Source organism: Marmota flaviventris, chromosome 6 (genome assembly GCF_047511675.1).
Source record: "Marmota flaviventris isolate mMarFla1 chromosome 6, mMarFla1.hap1, whole genome shotgun sequence".
Classification (NCBI taxonomy): domain Eukaryota; kingdom Metazoa; phylum Chordata; class Mammalia; order Rodentia; family Sciuridae; genus Marmota; species Marmota flaviventris.
Genome location: NC_092503.1, coordinates 108,233,787 through 108,252,500, shown reverse-complemented (window position 1 = coordinate 108,252,500; position 18,714 = coordinate 108,233,787). Strand labels below are relative to the sequence as shown.

General features: G+C 39.9%; 1 protein-coding gene across 2 annotated transcripts; it reads right to left on the bottom strand.

Moving 5' to 3' along the window:
- Positions 1–9,568: 9,568 nt before the first annotated feature.
- Enpp5 (ectonucleotide pyrophosphatase/phosphodiesterase family member 5) lies at positions 9,569–18,045 on the bottom strand. Of its 2 annotated transcripts, none has more exons than XM_071613341.1 (4): positions 17,987–18,045; positions 14,591–15,454; positions 13,009–13,185; positions 9,569–10,914 (listed from the first exon to the last, which is right to left on the bottom strand). In XM_071613341.1, exons 2-4 carry the CDS (start codon positions 15,423–15,425, stop codon positions 10,487–10,489), a joined length of 1,440 nt encoding a protein of 479 aa, XP_071469442.1. In that variant the 5' UTR covers positions 15,426–15,454; positions 17,987–18,045; the 3' UTR covers positions 9,569–10,486. The 2 variants fall into 2 exon arrangements, with proteins under 2 accessions (XP_071469442.1, XP_027806306.2); XM_027950505.3 differs by having other exon boundaries at positions 17,845–18,018.
- Between the last annotated feature and the right edge of the window lie 669 nt (positions 18,046–18,714).

Below are 18,714 nucleotides of genomic sequence, written 5' to 3'. Positions count from 1 at the left end.
GCCTATTTTATCTTGCTCTGACCAGAAGTTAAAATATTTTTTAAATGTCTTAAGGCATCAGATTGCCCACAAGGCAATGAGAAATTATGGGTGAGGTTCAGTGAAGAATGAAATCCTGAGAAGTGAGTCCAACACTCAGGACTATTTTCGTCTTGTAGCATTGGCCTGTCTATCTGGAAGGAAGCTACAAATCTCACATAGTTGAGGGTCAAAAACGGTAGTACAGAGCCTGCCAAGGGCAGAAGCCTTGGTAAATACCTCCTGCTTGGGGTAGGATCCCCAAGAGGCCTCCTAGGATGAACCAGAAGTAAACCAACTTGTACTGAGCTTGGCTCTGAGTCTAAAGGGAACCTGGGAACCTGGTCCTGCTTCCAGCCCTGGCACTAGTATCATGCTAATCACTTCATAGCTTGCAGGGCCCCTTGTTAAATCAAGAGGTTGACTGATGCCCTAGATCCTTTCCAGCTCTATTAAGTTTGTCCCTCTTAACTAATAAGTAACTGGAAACATTTGACAATTAGCAGAGCTAGGTCTTTCATTAGACTTTCCTAGAAAGAATAGACTCTTGTAAGAAACTGAAACTAACAGTAGGATCCTGGCTTTAGAGTAAAGCATCAAAAAGCATTTTGAGAAGTAATTTATTTATTTTTTTTTTCTTTTTTTTTTTTTAATTTTTTATTGTTGGCTGTTCAAAACATTACATAGTTCTTGATATATCATATTTCACAATTTGATTCAAGTGGGTTATGAGCTCCCATTTTTACCCCATATACAGATTGCAGAATCACATCAGTTACACATCCATTGATTTACATATTGCCATACTAGTGTCTGTTGTATTCTGCTGTCTTTCCTATCCTCTACTATCCCCCCTCCCCTCCCCTCCCCTCCCCTCCCCTCCCCTCTTCTCTCTCTGCCCCCTTTACTGACATTCGTTTGTCCCCCTTGTATTATTTTTCCCCTTCCCCTCACTTCCTCTTGTATGTACTTTTGTATAACTCTGAGGGTCTCCTTCCATTTCCATGCATTTTCCCTTCTCTCTCCCTTTCCCTCCCACCTCTCATCCCTGTTTAATGTTAATCTTCTTCTCATGCTCTTCGACCCTACTCTGTTCTTAGTTACTCTCCTTATATCAAAGAAGACATTTGACATTTGTTTTTTAGGGATTGGCTAGCTTCACTTAGCATAATCTGCTCTAATGCCATCCATTTCCCTGTAAATTCTATGATTTTGTCATTTTTTAATGCAGAGTAATACTCCATTGTGTATAAATGCCACATTTTTTTTATCCATTCATCCATTGAAGGGCATCTAGGTTGGTTCCACAGTCTAGCTATTGTGAATTGTGCTGCTATGAACATCGATGTAGCAGTGTCCCTGTAGCATGCTCTTTTTAGGTCTTTAGGGAATAGACCGAGAAGGGGAATAGCTGGGTCAAATGGTGGCTCCATTCCCAGCTTTCCAAGAAATCTCCATACTGCTTTCCAAATTGGCTGCACCAATTTGCAGTCCCACCAGCAATGTACAAGTGTACCCTTTTCCCCACATCCTCGCCAGCACTTGTTGTTGTTTGACTTCATAATGGCTGCCAATCTAACTGGAGTGAGATGGTATCTTAGGGTGGTTTTGATTTGCATTTCTCTGACTGCTAGAGATGGTGAGCATTTTTTCATGTACTTGTTGATTGACTGTATGTCCTCCTCTGAGAAGTGTCTGTTCAGGTCCTTGGCCCATTTGTTGATTGGGTTGTTTGTTCTCTTATTGTCTAATTTTTTGAGCTCTTTGTATACTCTGGATATTAGGGCTCTATCTGAAGTGTGAGGAGTAAAGATTTGTTCCCAGGATGTAGGCTCTCTATTTACCTCTCTTATTGTATCTTTTGCTGAGAAAAAACTTTTTAGTTTGAGTAACTCCCATTTGTTGATTCTAGTTATTAACTTTTGTGCTATGGGTGTCCTATTGAGGAATTTGGAGCCCGACCCCACCGACTGTAGATCGTAGCCAACTTTTTCTTCTATCAGACGGCGCGTCTCTGATTTGATATCAAGCTCCTTGATCCATTTTGAATTAACTTTTGTGCATGGCGAGAGAAAGGGATTCAGTTTCATTTTGTTGCATATGGATTTCCAGTTTTCCCAGCACCATTTGTTGAAGATGCTATCCTTCCTCCATTGCATGCTTTTAGACCCTTTATCAAATATAAGATAGTTGTAGTTTTGTGGATTGGTTTCTGTGTCCTCTATTCTGTACCATTGGTCCACCCGCCTGTTTTGGTACCAGTACCATGCTGTTTTTGTTACTATTGCTCTGTAATATAGTTTGAAGTCTGGTATCGCTATACCGCCTGATTCACACTTCCTGCTTAGCATTGTTTTTGCTATTCTGGGTCTTTTATTTTTCCATATGAATTTCATGATTGCTTTCTCTATTTCTACAAGAAATGCCGTTGGGATTTTGATTGGCATTGCATTAAACCTATAGAGAACTTTTGGTAATATCGCCATTTTGATGATGTTAGTTCTGCCTATCCATGAACAGGGTATATTTTTCCATCTTCTAAGATCTTCTTCTATTTCTCTCTTTAGGGTTCTGTAGTTTTCATTGTATAAGTCTTTCACCTCTTTTGTTAGGTTGATTCCCAAGTATTTTATTTTTTTTGAAGATATTGTGAATGGAGTGGTTGTCCTCATTTCCATTTCAGAGGATTTGTCGCTGATATACAGGAATGCCTTTGATTTATGCGTGTTGATTTTATATCCTGCCACTTTGCTGAATTCATTTATTAGCTCTAATAGTTTCTTTGTAGACCCTTTTGGGTCTGCTAGGTATAGAATCATGTCATCTGCAAATAGTGATAATTTAAGTTCTTCTTTTCCTATTTTGATGCCTTTAATTTCTTTCGTCTGTCTAATTGCTCTGGCCAGTGTTTCGAGAACTATGTTGAACAGAAGTGGTGAGAGAGGGCATCCCTGTCTTGTTCCAGATTTTAGAGGGAATGCCTTCAATTTTTCTCCATTCAGAATGATGCTAGCCTGAGGCTTAGCATAGATTGCTTTTACAATATTGAGGTATGTTCCTGTTATCCCTAGTTTTTCTAGAGTTTTGAACATAAAGGGATGCTGTACTTTGTCGAATGCTTTTTCCGCATCTATCGAGATGATCATATGGTTCTTATTTTTAAGTCTATTGATGTGGTGAATAACATTTATTGATTTCCTTATATTGAACCAGCCTTGCATCCCAGGGATGAATCCTACTTGATCATGGTGCACAATTTTTTTGATGTGCCTTTGTATCCGAGTGGCCAGAATTTTATTGAGGATTTTTGCATCTAGGTTCATTAGAGATATTGGTCTGTAGTTTTCTTTCTTTGAAGTGTCTTTGTCTGGTTTAGGTATCAGGGTGATGTTGGCCTCGTAGAATGAATTTGGAAGTTCTCCCTCTTTTTCTATTTCCCGAAGTAGCTTGAAAAGTATTGGTATTAGTTCCTCTTTAAAGGTTTTGTAAAACTCTGCTGTATACCCATCCGGTCCTGGGCTTTTCTTAGTTGGTAGTCTTTTGATGGTTTCTTCTATTTCCTCAATTGATATTGGTCTGTTTAGGTTGTCTATATCCTCCTGACTCAATCTGGGCAGATCATATGACTTAAGAAATTTATCGATGCCTTCACTATCTTCTAATTTATTGGAGTATAAGGATTCAAAATAATTTTTGATTATCTTCTGTATTTCTGAAGTGTCTGTTGTGATATTGCCTCTTTCATCCCGTATGTTAGTGATTTGAGTTCTCTCTCTTCTTCTCTTCGCTAGCATGGCTAAGGGTCTGTCGATTTTGTTTATTTTTTCAAAGAACCAACTTTTAGTTTTGTCAATTTTTTCAATTGTTTCTTTTGTTTCGATTTCATTGATTTCAGCTCTGATTTTAATTATTTCTTGCCTTCTACTTCTTTTGCTGTTGTTTTGCTCTTCTTTTTCTAGGATTTTGAGGTGAAGTATGAGATCATTTATTTGTTGTTTTTTTCTTTTTTTAAGGAATGAACTCCAAGCAATGAATTTTCCTCTTAGAACTGCTTTCAATGTGTCCCATAGATTCCGATATGTTGTGTCTGTGTTTTCATTAATCTCTAAGAATTTTTTAATTTCCTCCTTGATGTCTTCTATAACCCATTGATCATTCAGTAACCTATTGTTCATTCTCCAAGTGATATATTCTTTTTCCTTCCTTCTTTCATCGTTGATTTTCAGTTCCATTCCATTATGATCAGATAGGATGCATGGTATTATCTCTACTCCTTTGTATTGTCTAAGAGTTTCCCTGTGACATAATATATGATCTATTTTTGAGAAGGATCCATGTGCTGCTGAGAAAAAAGTGTAACTGTTTGATGTTGGGTGGTATATTCTATATATGTCAATTAAGTCTAGGTTATTAATTGTGTTATTGAGTTCTATAGTTTCCTTATTCAACTTTTGTTTGGAAGATCTGTCCAGTGGTGAGAGAGGTGTGTTGAAGTCTCCCATGATTATTGTATGGTGGTCTATTAGACTCTTGAACTTGAGAAGAGTTTGTTTGATGAACATAGCTGCACCATTGTTTGGGGCATATATATTTATGATTGTTATGTCTTGTTGGTGTATGGTTCCCTTGAGCAGTATATAGTGTCCCTCTTTATCCCTTTTGATTAACTTTGGCTTAAAATCTATTTTATTTGATATGAGTATGGATATTCCTGCTTGTTTCCGAAGTCCATATGAGTGATATGATTTTTCCCAACCTTTCACCTTCAGCCTATGTATGTCTTTTCCTATCAAATGCGTCTCCTGTAGGCAGCATATTGTTGGGTCTTGTTTTGTGATCCATTCTACTAGCCTGTGTCTCTTGATTGGTGAGTTTAAGCCATTAACATTTAGGGTTATTATTGAGATATGGGCTGTTCTTCCAGCCATATTTGTTTATTTATGTTACTAAACATGGTTTGTTTTCCACTTTGATTATTTTCCCCCCTTTAGTGTCCTACCTCCCACTGTTGGTTTTCATTGTTATTTTCCATTTCCTCTTCCTGTAATGTTTTGCCAAGGATGTTTTGAAGAGATGGTTTTCTAGCTGCAAATTCTTTTAACTTTTGTTTATCGTGGAAGGTTTTAATTTCATCTTTCATCCTGAAGCTTAATTTCGCTGGAAACACAATTCTTGGTTGGAACCCATTTTCTTTCAGTGTTTGAAATATGTTATTCCAGGATCTTCTAGCTTTCAGAGTCTGTGTTGAAAGATCAGCTGTTATCCTGATTGGCTTACCCCTAAATGTGATCTGCTTCCTTTCTCTTGTAGCTTTTAAAATTCTCTCCTTATTCTGTATGTTGGGCATCTTCATTATAATGTGTCTAGGTGTGGGTCTCTTATGATTTTGCACATTCGGCGTCCTGTAGGCTTCTAGGATTTGGGGTTCTGTCTCATTCTTCAAGTCTGGGAAGTTTTCTCGAATTATTTCATTGAATAGATTGCTCATTCCTTTGGTTTGAAACTCTGTTCCTTCCTGTATCCCAATGACTCTTAAATTTGGTCTCTTGATGTTATCCCATATTTCTTGGATGTTCTGCTCATGGTTTCTTAACAGTCTTGCTGAGCTGTCTATGTTCTTTTCAAGTTGAAATACTTTATCTTCATTGTCTGATGTTCTGTCTTCTAAGTGTTCTACTCTGCTGGTAGTATTCTCAATTGAGTTTTTAAGTTGGCTTATTGCTTCCTGCATTTCTAGGATTTCTGTTTGTTTGTTTTTTATAACCTCTATTTCCCTGTATAGTTGATCTTTTGCTTCTTGGATTTGTTTATGTAATTCCTTGTCGAAGTGATCTTTCATTGTCTGATTTTGCTGTCTGATGTCTTCCTTGAGACTCCAGATCATCTGAAGCATGTATATCCTGAATTCTTTATCTGACATTCCATCAGCTGCAGCTATTACCTCTTCTAAAGTTGAGTTGACCTGCAATGCTTGTGGTCCTTTCTTTCCTTGTCTCTTCATACTGTTCGCGTTCCTTTCTTCTTGGTGAAACTGTTGTGCTATTGAATTTTCCCCCTATATATTTATATTGGTCTTGTATAGTTGCAAAGTCTCCCTCGCAGGCGCGGGTGGCGGCTCTGCCCCTCCGCCAATTGGGGCAATGTGCCTACCACGCCGGCAGGCCGCTGGGCCTGCTCTGCCAGTCGGTAGCAGGTCCGCCGTCCTTGCAGGCGCGGGCGGCGGCTCTGTCCCTCTGCGGGCCGCTAGGCTTGTTCTGTCGGTGGTCGCAGTTCTGCCTACTTTGCAGGCGCAGGCAGCGGCACTGCCCCTCTGCAGGCCTCTGGGGCTGTACTGCCAGTGGGTCGCAGGTCCGCCTACTTTGCAGGCGTGGGGGGGGGGCGGCTCTACCCTTCCTCAGGCCACTGGGACTGTTCTGTCTCTCGGTTGCAGGTCTGACCTGTTCTGATGGTGGTCTCAGTTCCGACTACCTTGCAGGCGCGGGGGGGAGGGGGCGGCTCTGCCTCTCAGCAGGCCGCTGCTCCTCTTCTGCCGGTGGGTCGCAGGCCCGCCTACCTTGCAGGAGTGATTGGAAGCTCTGTCCCGCCGCGGGCCACTGGGCCTTTTCTGTCAGTGGTCACCCTTCCCCTACCTGGCAGGCGAGGGGGGTGGGGGGCGGCTCTGCCCCTCAGCAGGCCGCTGGGCCTGCTCTGTGATTGGTCCCAGTTCCCTCTACTATGCCGGCGCAGGGGGAGGGGGCGGCTCAGCCTCTCAGCAGGCGGCTGCTCCTCTTCTGCCGGTGGGTCGCAGGCCCGCCTACCTTGCAGGAGTGATTGGAAGCTCTGTCCCGCCGCGGGCCACTGGGCCTTTTCTGTCGGTGGTCACCCTTCCCCTACCTGGCAGGCGAGGGTGGTGGGGGGCGGCTCTGCCCCTCAGCAGGCCGCTGGGCCTGCACTGTGATTGGTCCCAGTTCCCTCTACTATGCCGGTGCAGGGGGAGGGTGCGGCTCAGCCTCTCAGCAGGCGGCTGCAACTCTTCTGCCGGTGGGTCGCAGGCCCGCCTACCTTGCAGGAGTGATTGGAAGCTCTGTCCCGCCCTGGGCCACTGGGCCTTTTCTGTCTGTGGTCACCCTTCCCCTACCTGGCAGGCGAGGGGGGTGGGGGGCGGCTCTGCCCCTCAGCAGGCCGCTGGGCCTGCTCTGTGATTGGTCCCAGTTCCCTCTACTATGCCGGCGCAGGGGGAGGGGGCGGCTCAGCCTCTCAGCAGGCGGCTGCTCCTCTTCTCTGTTGTTGTGTTATTGATTGTATGTGTTTTCTTTTTTGTACCTGCCAAACCCCATCCGCCCTCAGAGGCCCACACCAGAAATGAGCAGTTGATCTAAACAGAAAACAAACAGAGGGAAATGAAAGCACACAGCCGCCTCCCTGGCTGTGGCTCTGTGCATTCATTGGCCCCCGGGAGGCCACTTGAGAAGTAATTTAAACTTAGATGACAGCAGAGGGAGAAGAAATACACTGAATAGGAAAAAATCATATTAATAAATGTAATAAAATGGCTATAAAGGGGGATGGTGTTGAGCAGAAATGTGAGGGCGAGCTCCAGTCTTTAAAAAAAATGTGGCATATATACACAATGGAATTTTACTCAGCAATAAAAGAGAATAAAATTATGGCATTTGCAGGTAAATGGATGGTGCTGGAGAAGATAATGCTAAGTGAAGTTAGCCAATCCAAAAAAAAAAAAACAAATGCCGAATGTTTTCTCTGATAAGGAGGCTGACTCATAGTGGGGTAGGGAGAGGGAGCATGGGAGGAACAGATGAATTCTAGATAGGGAAGAGGGGTGGGAAGGAAGGGGAGGGGGCAGGGGGTTAGCAATGATGGTGGAATGTGATGGACATCATTATCCAAAGTACATGTATGAAGACACGAATTGGGTGTCAACATACAAACAGAGATATGAAAAATTGTGGTATATATATATATATATATATATATATATATATATATATATATTATATATATATATATATATATATATATATATATATATATATACATATACATATGTATATGTGTGTATATATATATATAAAATAAGAATTGTAATGCAAAAAGAAAAAGTACATGCATAAAGACATGAACTGGCATGATCATACTTTATATACAAAGATATAAAAAATTATGCTCTATATGTTTAATAAGAATTGTAATGCATTCCACTGTCGTGTATTTAAAAAATTAAATCAATTTTAAAAATTTCTATTTACAATTAGAAGGCTTAGCCAAGTCTAAATTGTGTTGCCATTTGCTGATTTGATCATGCAGACCTTCAGGTAAAATTTTAAAAAGCTATCCAAGGGTAAGGAGTGACAAGACATTCCCAGAAAAGTTTAAAATTGATTTTTCTTCAGGTAAACTCTCCTGCTGATGTTTGCCAGGAAAACAGGTGTCTACAAATAAACCATTCAATAATCTTCACATCACAATTTTAATGCTCTCATCAATGTTACAGAATATACTTTCTTCTAAGGTGATAGCATATTATAAAATAAACTTAAAGAGTTTAAATATACAGACAGCATTTGAATAGTAATGCTTTAAAGTGTTCCAGTTTCATCTTCAAGTCACTATACTGACCCCTCAATAATGCAGGTACGTTCATAGCTGCAAGCCAAACGAGTGCTCACACATTCTGGGAAGCCCAAGCCAGAATCCAGACTTCTGGAATTTGTTATGTAACCTTTCCCCCCTATATTGGCTATGTCCAGTTATTCCATTCTATCCTATTAAGTAGTTTTTAATGAAAACAAAACAAAAAACCAACTAGGTGCCAATATTCTTTATTGGCATTTTCACTTGAAAATCATTCATCTAATTTTAGGAAGCACTGAAATTCAGTTATACTTTTTAACTATGTCACTTGTTTTTTCCACTTCATATTCAGTTTGTCCTTTCTTTTTGAATTGGTTATGACATCTGCTTATTAGCCAACTGGTATAAAATAAAGCCACAGTAATATCTATAGGCCATATGTCTATTTTGCTAATTTTTTTTTCAGGAAAACTTTTATTTTCTGGGTATTTTCATTTATTTAAGAAGTTATATGTAATATTGTGCCTATCCCTAGCTTAACTAGTGATCTAAAACACAGCTTTAGGTTGTTGGAATGAGAGGGGTGAGATGACCAGGCAGGTAATAAATTCTGAGAAGTAGAGTCTATTTATGGTTTCATCTTTTATTTCAGGCACATGGTGGGTATTCAAATATTTCTTGAAACTGGATTAAATAAATCTCAGCCCCTGTGTTTCAATGTTACCACTAGTTATTTCACTAGTTGGTGCCATTAGGTAACCTTTGCCACAGTGCTGGATACAGTGAGAACAGCCCACATGTGGTCCTAATTCTTTTGCCAGACTCCACACAGCTCTTTTCAGGGATCCAGTGGCCTATATTTTATCTAATATGGTTTGTATTCTTTTGCAACTCTGGATCTTCAATGGATCAAATCTAAAGATGTTTGTAATGTTACTATGTGCTACCAAAACAAACACACAAACACACACACTGTTTTATTTTATCTTTAATGTGATTAATAGTGATTTAGTTTTCCAAAAAGCAAATAATTACAGACAAGAGAAAACACTGCAGAGATGGTACCTGATCTCTGCTCTTCAGGCCACTGCTGGATTATATAGAAAAGAAACCTATATTCATGGTGTTTTCGTTATTATAAAGTCAGAGTACTGTGACTAATCAGGAACTAGCAATAATTTATGACAGAAACAATTATGTTTAGAATGCATGTCAGTATTTGAATCTGTATGGAAAAAAAAAAAAGAATCAAAACCTATGTCCTTTGGAAAGAAACATAACAAGAAACGCCCACAGATGCAACCTGCTGTTGGGAATGTATCTCTCCAAAATTCAAGGTACAAAGTTTGTTACATTTAATTTTCAAGTTTTCAACTTTCTTCTTGTTTTCCCAATTTAAGAAGATAGATTTATAGATTTCTACATTATTCAGGAATTACTAGAAATTTATCTCACTTTGAACATGAAATGCATGTATTCTGCCATATGGGTGAAAAAGTTGTCATTGTCAATCAAGTTATAAGACATAATTGTCTGTAAAGTGCATTTCAAAGAAAAGTACCCACTAGGAGAGTAATTTAAAGTGCAATGTACAAGGTACTTTAAATAGTGCAAAGTTGCTAAATATTTACATTATATGTGCCAAGTCCAAATAAAGCCAGATCTCATCTACCCCTAAGAGGACAATGGAGAAGTACTCTCATATCTTTACTCCTTTGCAGGTGTAAGTATCTTGGTTTGTGTGTGTGCATGTCTACGTGACTGTGCATAAACATGTATTAACTGCTTGATGGCCTTTGCAGATGTCTGAAACTGGTTTCCTAGAATTTGAAACTTTTAAACAATGACATAATTATGCAATCTCCACTTCGATATGCAATTCCATTTCAAAGAAGCATTAAGCTTGTAATAATGGTTGAGCAATTTCAGCCTGCATATCTTGTAAGGCAGGTACTTGACTATGAATTAAATGTTTAAAGAAAATTACAAAAAATACAATCACTATCATGCTGCCAAGAGATACCCCTATGAAATAAGGGTATGACTCCTCTTGCTCATATTCTCCTAGTTGGTCATTACCAAAGAGGAGTGTGGTACTCTGTGTATAAGGAATTGCTTTTGGAGATGCTGAATTGAGCAGATCCTGGACATTCCTGAATGATCCATTGTGTGGCATAGCGGTGATATTGAGGAGATGGCACAGCAGTGGGTACAGATCTGTGGAGTTCATGGCTTCTTTTGTGAAATTCTTTCTGAAGGCAGGACCGTGGGCTAAAAATATTGGATGCATTTCTGCTAATGCATTATCATAACCATGGTTGCCTACTGTAAAGAGAAAATGCATGAATAAGTTAGCCAACCAGATGGCATTAAAATGGAAATAACTGTTGTATGGTCAAGTTCTGAACTTAAAATGCAAATTTGATCTAATTTGACTTTAAAAATAAAATAATCTTTTACAATCTCTGCTGTTGTCAACCCCATAATTTACTTCGGGAAATGAAAGGTCAAATGATCACAAATGTTTTTCACAGTCCAGTACTACCTTAAGCAGCAGAGGCAAGACATAGGCAAAGCCAAACCAAGTCAGGGAGACGTGAATTTCTTTCTTTTTTGTGGCTGGCAAACTAATATTCAGCAAATATTTATTGGGTGCCTACTATGTCTAATTTTTATTATAAAGATAAGGGTGTTCTTAGACTTGATTATGAAAACAATAAACTCATAATTACCAGTAAAAAGGAAAAACAATACATAAAGAAAAACAAAAGATGCCACAGAAATCTAATCTTTAGCTAAAGCTACAATTCACTACTAAAAAATAGGTCAGGACTTGTAAGTAGAGTGGAAAAAATCTTGACTATGGTGGCTTGGATCTGGATCCAATTTAACATTGAGTGCTTTAGTGTGGTTACAAATACAGTAAAACCTTTAGGATCTTCTGACATTTGTATCAAGTGATAGAAAATTGAAGGATGAAAACTGCATGATAAAAGCTGCCTTTTAAAGGCATGTAGGCCTAGCATATCAGGATACAAGACAAATTATATAATCTGCAATTGACCAAATGGTTGCTATGTTTGTTTCTATGAGAAGTTGGTATCTAGATTCTCTGTCATGAAGATAAAGAGAATTCTCTCATATCACACTTCTTATTAGAAAATAAGATTTAAAATTAAACCAGTATGACTTGTATATGACCTTTCTCTTTAGAGTTTGTTTTGTAGTGGTAGTACCTATCATAAATGCTTGACTCAGTACATAATATGTAATACCTTTCTTTTGAGATGGGCGTCTTGCTATGTTGCCCAGGCTGGCCTTGAACTTGCAATCCTCCTGTCTCAGCCTCCCGAGTATCTGGGATTACAGTGTATGCCCAGGTAGTAGGCAATAATTTAATAAGAGATGACTAAGGGCAGTGGTTCTCAAACTTTGTAGATGAGACATGTGAACACACACATTGTTAAGCTCTACCCTCATGGTTTCTAGTTTAGTAAATCTGGATTGGGCCCAAGAATGTGCATTTCTGTCATTCTCAGGTACTTTTGATACTGCAGGGCCAGAAAACACAATTTGATAACCACTGCTTTTGGACTTTAGCGCTTAATTATCTTGTGGTACTCTGGTTGACAAGGACTACAGTAGCCAATATTTAACTATTTGTTGAATAAATTAACATAATATAATAGAAATAGTACTGAAGTGTTCTGTCAAAAATAAAGGTGACCAATCTAGTGTATATGTAGTTCACAACACCAAAATTTTTAGAATGCTCTTAAATTTATGTAAACTGTAAAATACATATCTCAAAGATAGCAGTCCTCTTTAACACAAACACTACCTGCACAGTACACAAAAAGAACATACCAAGGTGGAAATTATTCTCATGGCAAGGAAATTATTTTTAAACACCTTCTTGAAACAGTTTCCCTGATATCATTAAATATCGGGGTACAGTTCTGTTATCTGTATGTACAGCTTTTAGGAACCAGAAACCAGGTACCAGTATACATCTGCTATAATGAGTCACAAATACACTACAAATGACATTGTCATGCAACTGCTTTTCTTTCAGTGAATTAACATGATAGGATAAGAACCCAAGTCTACCTAAAGTTGTGTACATTTTTTTCTTTTTTTTGGGGGGGGGGATGCAGGGGATGAAACCCAGGACTTCACGCATGCTAGGCAAAAAGTCTACCACTGAGCTACACCCACAGTTCTGTACATTTCTTATGTGTATATCAAGGACCAATATCTAAAAACATATCTAGATAGTTAAATACTGATACAACATGGGTCCTTCAACATTTAAGGTAACAGAGTAAAAATATCAGCAAGTAAACTGCTGTATTATCCACAGCCTCCATGTTAGCAAAAAACGATGCAGAATGGGAAGAAATACTATAACATACTCACACAGAAAGTCATCTGACTTATTCTGTAAAATATACCACCCTTCGTCAGCCACTGCTATGATTGGTTGAATTCGATCGTTGTATTTGTAGTGCCATCTCTCTGGAATCTCCTCTTTTTTGTAAACAGTAAGATTCGGATGAGCATGAGCCAGTGTTTCATAGACTTCATTAAATTTACCTAAAGAGAGAGGAGGAAAGGCACTCAGAACAGGGCTCTCATCGCCATGAACAGCCAACCTCAAGCAGCAGACTCCTTGATGAACATCACGGAATTCAGCCAGACATAGAACCACACCACCTTGGAGAAAAGAATACTGAGGGACAAATAGAAATAATTACTCTTGTGTTGTAAATAAAGTCGCCTTACAGAACTGTGAGGATTTTTCCTAGAACCAAAAAATCTCTAAAGTCTTAACTATGAGTATACACATGCATGCACACATGTGTATTTATTTGTGACACTAAGGAAAATGTCCAGGGTACAACAGTCCCTAAACAAGAACAAAGAGCTAGGTTCTGATGTATAGGAGTGCAGAGACAGAATCTTCAGACAAGAAAACATGGTATATAGAGGGTGGGGCTGGGAAAAGATGATGGAAAACAGCAGCTTGTGAAACAGAAAGGTCCCAATACCCTGGAGGTGTTGCAGAAGTCCTCCCAGACCTGCACATGAACTACACCTTGGGCACTGACTTCAATGCTTGTTTTTAAAATCCATTTCTTGGGGGCTTTGTCCCTGTCTCCCACACCCCAACAAGGGAACATGAATCCAGTTATATAAAGAAAATTGGTGGGCTAAAAATCAATTAAATATCAAGATAATACTTGTTATTCGTTGGAAACTTTGTGTGTAGGCATCTGTGCATACTTTAACATTTACTGCTCCATGATTCTTTTAATTCCTCTGTGAAGGACAGAATCCACATTTTGTGAGATATTGCAGATTTTAAAAATCTGTTCTCAGCTTTGATACCTAACACCAACTTATAAGGTGAGCAAATATATCAGAAGAGTGGGCCAAGTCATATTCTGTCAATCATTTTGTGACCTCAGGATATTAAGTCTTCGGCTATCTTAAAATGAAGCCAATGCTGAAGTGACAGGTTTGGTACAAGGATCCAGCAGAGGTTCATAAAAAGTTCAAGGTATTGTTATTACTTACCCTGCTTATATGTAAGGAAAATGAGTCTTAGGAGTAACAAAAGCCTTTCTCTTTATTGCACTGTTAAGCAGGTCCTATTTAAAGGTCTAGAGGAGGCTTTAGAGCTTCCATGAAATCAAGATAATTGTATTCAGTTGTTGTGTATGTCTTTCTCAGTTCGAGAAGGGAGGTAATGGCTTTATCACTGTGATTCCAAAATAGTTAAAAAACCTACTGCTATAAACATACAGAGAACATACATTTCAATATTTTATGAAAAAGGAAAAAAATCTCTAAGAAATTTAATCTTTTCAGCTTTCAGGATTAAATCCCAGAACACTATCACACAGGCAACTATAGACACAGAAATGGAAAACACTTGTTCATTACACACTGGGCAAATGCAGATCTAGCTTCAGGTCAGCTTTCAGGTCAGACTTACCTTCTTTTGGCAAGATGGCAGCTACTGGAGATTGGTCAACCAGGGTATACTGATCTTTATCCAGATACTGGTCAAGTTCTATTACCCTTTCCTTAGAACACTGGGTCATTCCATGATCACTTGTGATGATTAGGTTCACAACATTCCACAACTTTGCCTTTTTAAGCATCTGTATGAGATATCCTAACTTGTGGTCAATATCTGAAATGACAGGCCCCATGAGTGGACTGTCAGGTCCCAAATGGTGGCCCATGTCATCTGGGTCTTCCCAATAGAGAAGACCAAGATTTATGGGCTCTTTTGATGTAAACCATTCAATAATTTTGGCAACTCTCTCTTCAAATGAGACGGACTCATTGTAAGGCATGTAGTAAGTCGGAAAGCTCTTATGGATCTTTACATCTGCTCCAGGCCACATGGCTGCACCACTAGCATGTCCCGCCCTCTGATTTGTGATCCATATTGGTGTTGCTTCTTCCCAAAACTTGGGATCATAGATATTCATGTGATCCAAGGAGAAAGATTTGTTCAGAATAGGATCAAACATGTCATTTGCAACAATCCCATGATTCTCTGCAAAGAGGCCAGTGACCAAAGTATAATGGTTAGGGTAGGTCTTTGTAATAAAAATATTAGTAACTTGCTTCACATGAACACCGTATTTCATAATATAATGAAAATGGGGTGTTGGAACTTTAAATAAGTAATCCCAACGGAATCCATCAAATGAAACTAGCAAGACCTTTTGCTGGTCTGGTTGGAGAGAAAATGTAGTTGAAAGAGTTAGTGCAGTGAGTGCAAAAGACGCTGAGAGAAGCTTTGAAGTCATTTTCATGGTACTGGATCAGTTCAGTGTAAGGTAATCTGTAAAATAAACATAAAGAAGTTAATGGCAGCAATTTGTTTTGTATGCTTTACTCCAACCCACGATACTGCTTAATCATTCCAATTACATCATAGCTCAGAGCCTGGAAGAATGACGTGTGACAGAACTCCATCTTCAACAAGAGACCTGGATCCACATGTTTAAGAAAGCTAAGAAGTTTAATTGCATTTTATTTTCTAAGGATTTTCTCAAAGGAATTATTGAAATTAACTCCCAGTAGCATTTAAAATGAATTTTTTTTTTGTAGTTGTAGATGGACAGCAAGCCTTTTTATTAATTTTTGTATGCAGTGCTAAGGATGGAACCCAGTGCCACACACATGCTAGGCAAGTGTTCCGCCACTGAGCCCCAGTCCCAGCCCCCAATAGCATTTTTAAATATGATATCATTTACATAATTTTTTCAGAAACATTTTCAGTTTTATCCAGACTTCTGACCAGGAATTTTTACATAGTCAAATACCTAAGAATATATTCATCATGGATGGAACTTAGCAACAAGGATATATATTAGTAAAGCCAATAATGGTGCTATTTAAACACATGCATGAGCACCCACCCCTCCACAAACATACTTTTCAAAGCCAACACTTAGGTTAGCTAAGAAATCTCTTGAATTCAGCTTTTGACATCTTCCTAATTTGAACATGGTGAAGTCATTCTGAAAATTTAAAAATAGATCCTGTCTTGCCTTGATATATCATAGAGAGAGGTAAATAAACCTGCTTGGCATGCTTGCTTTGCTTTCAGAAGTACAAACCGTTTGGTTCATCATAGAGGTATCACTACAGAGGAAAGTACTTGAGCTTGGTTTCTTGAAGTGAAATAAAATTTATGACTTCCAAATATATTTGTCAAATGTATTCTGTACTCCTTTAATAATACAGCCTTCTATACTAAATGATTAGATTTTAAACTAAGTATAAATAGAAACATAATTTTTAAATTAGATGTTGACCTTCCTAATGTTACAATTAATCAACAGTTAATCTTATCAGTGATATGTACAGAAAAAGTATTTCCCAGGATTAGATTTCTTTGGAATACAATTGCTGTTTTTAATTTGCATATATTACTACAAAACCAATAATAACCTTTTAATTCTATTTAGGAAAGCTAATAAGAGGCAGTATGGAGAAACAATTTCATGTGTATGTTTTGTTGTTTCTCATTAAGTCAATCAAGGATCTTGCTCTCTCCCTCTCGGGTCCATCTTGCAGGAAGGTACTTATAAGCCCATCAAAACCTGACTTAACCAAAGGTTGGCTAAGAAATTTATTGAATTCAGCTTTTGATATCTTCCTAATTTGAGCATGGTGAAGACATTCTGAAATCCGGAAAACAGATTCTGTCTTGCCTTAACATCTTAGAGAGAAAGGTAAATAAACCTGCTTGGCATGTTTGCTTTGCCTTCAGAAGTACAATCTGTAAATGATGTATATTATTAGCTGAGGGCGATAATTCTACTTCATTTCAAAAACTGGTTTTACGTTACTTTAACTGAAATTGTTTTAGGTATTGGTCTCAAGAAAATGGCTCAAAAATTAAAAACTATTAATTTTTCAGTTTCTGGAAGAAAGCTAAAAATAGCCGCAACAGGAAAGTGCACATTGGAAAATGCGAATTTATTGACTAACGTATCTGGCTGAGGATATGTTCCTCCCTCTCCCTTCTTCACCAATTTTCTCCCCCACCTTCCTAACACAAAGAAGGCTCCTATCAACCAAATAAAGGCTAAACAAAAGAGTCGACTATGTGGAACACCTGGCTTTAATCTATTTTAACAAATTCAATAATTGCGGTAAACAAGAGACAACTGCTTTCCTTGGGCAATCAGTCAGCAAATATAAGTGTGGTCTAGAGATTAGGGATGTTTGGTAAGAAGAAAGAACCAACATTATCACATCGATGACATAAAGCAAAAAACAGAGATGGGGGTGGGGATGAAAGAAATCACATATTTCTTTTCTACGGCATAAATGCTGCACGAAGCCCTGGGATTTCTAGATGTGGGTTCCTCCTCCCCTTCAATCCTTCCCCCGCAAACAACCTTGGAAACCTGGAGGGAAGGGGCACCAATCGAAGGGCAGAAGAGGAAGGTGAAGGAGGAGTGGGTATATATAGAGCAGGTAGGCAGCAAGGGGAGGGGGTTGCATCGCCTCATCTTCTCCACCTGGGCTCCATGCTAGCAATCGAGAAGGTTCGCATTGGAAGGTACGTTCCCTGTTCCCAGACCTCCCTCCCCCGAGGCGGGCGAACGTTCCCTCGGGGGCTGTCTGGGTGCGCGCTACCAAGGCGGGGTGATAGCTCTGGGGCCCATAAAGCCGTGTGGGCTCCCGGGGGGCAGGCCGTCCACCCCCGACTCTTACCCTCACAGCGATTCGGTCTGTCCGCATCGGTTGGGGACAATAGGAGCGAGGGCCTGGAGGAGGCTCCCTCTGGTAGACCGAGTCACAGCCGGGAGGTGGCGGGAGGAACGAGGGGGAGCCCCCTGAACCCGCAGCGGCTCACCTGCCAGCAGCCTCCGCGCAAAGCACCTGACCCGCGCCGCCGACCGCCCAGCTTCTTGGCTCCCATTGGCTGCTGCGGGATTGTCACCTCTGCGGGGCTGCAGCACCGAAGCCAGGCTCCTAGGAGTAGCTGCGCCGCCTGTCAATCAGTGGGAGCGGGGGCGGGCTCTGCCTGGGTTTGGAGGATGGAGAGGGAGGGAAGCCGGGGGACCAGAAAGCCTGCAAGGACCCAACTGGTAGGCCCCACCGGGTGGAGAGGCTAAAACGCATGTCACTTGGCGCTCCCTCGGGGCCTGTCCCTGTTCACACACACAACGTTCCGCACTGTGCCTGTTCTAGACAACCACTTATGTCAGTGATGCTGAGAGAAGTTAAAGCGCTACCGCGGCGGTTGGTGTCCTCAAAGGCTGTTTTTTGTTATAAGCTACTTTTGTTCTCTCCTTTGATCTCTCATCCCAAGCCCCGCCCCCGCGCCTACATCACATCTCCGACATTGCAATTTTCTTCAATTTCTTTTCCCCTTCAGTTGTTGCGATGTCTTACCTCAAGGGATTTAGTAGTCATTACTGCAGCCCATTGTTTGATGCCCTGGTTTTTGCATTTGAGATCTCGGGGGTTCTGTGGAGATAGATCTAGCAGTAACACCTGAAAACACTCAAATTAAACCAGGCCAAGCACCGGGAGAGAGGCAGAACAATTGCTCTGATGGTTGCATCTAGGCTCCAGACT

Coding starts and splice junctions, on each gene's coding strand:
- Enpp5 (XM_071613341.1), bottom strand. CDS start 15,425: ATGAAAATGACTTCAAAGCTTCTCTCAGCGTCTTTTGCACTCACTGCA. Junction 13,186..14,590: donor TGCCATCTTGCCAAAAGAAG/GTAAGTCTGACC, acceptor CTCTCTCTTTAG/GTAAATTTAATGAAGTCTAT. Junction 10,915..13,008: donor TAAGTCAGATGACTTTCTGT/GTGAGTATGTTA, acceptor TTCTCTTTACAG/TAGGCAACCATGGTTATGAT.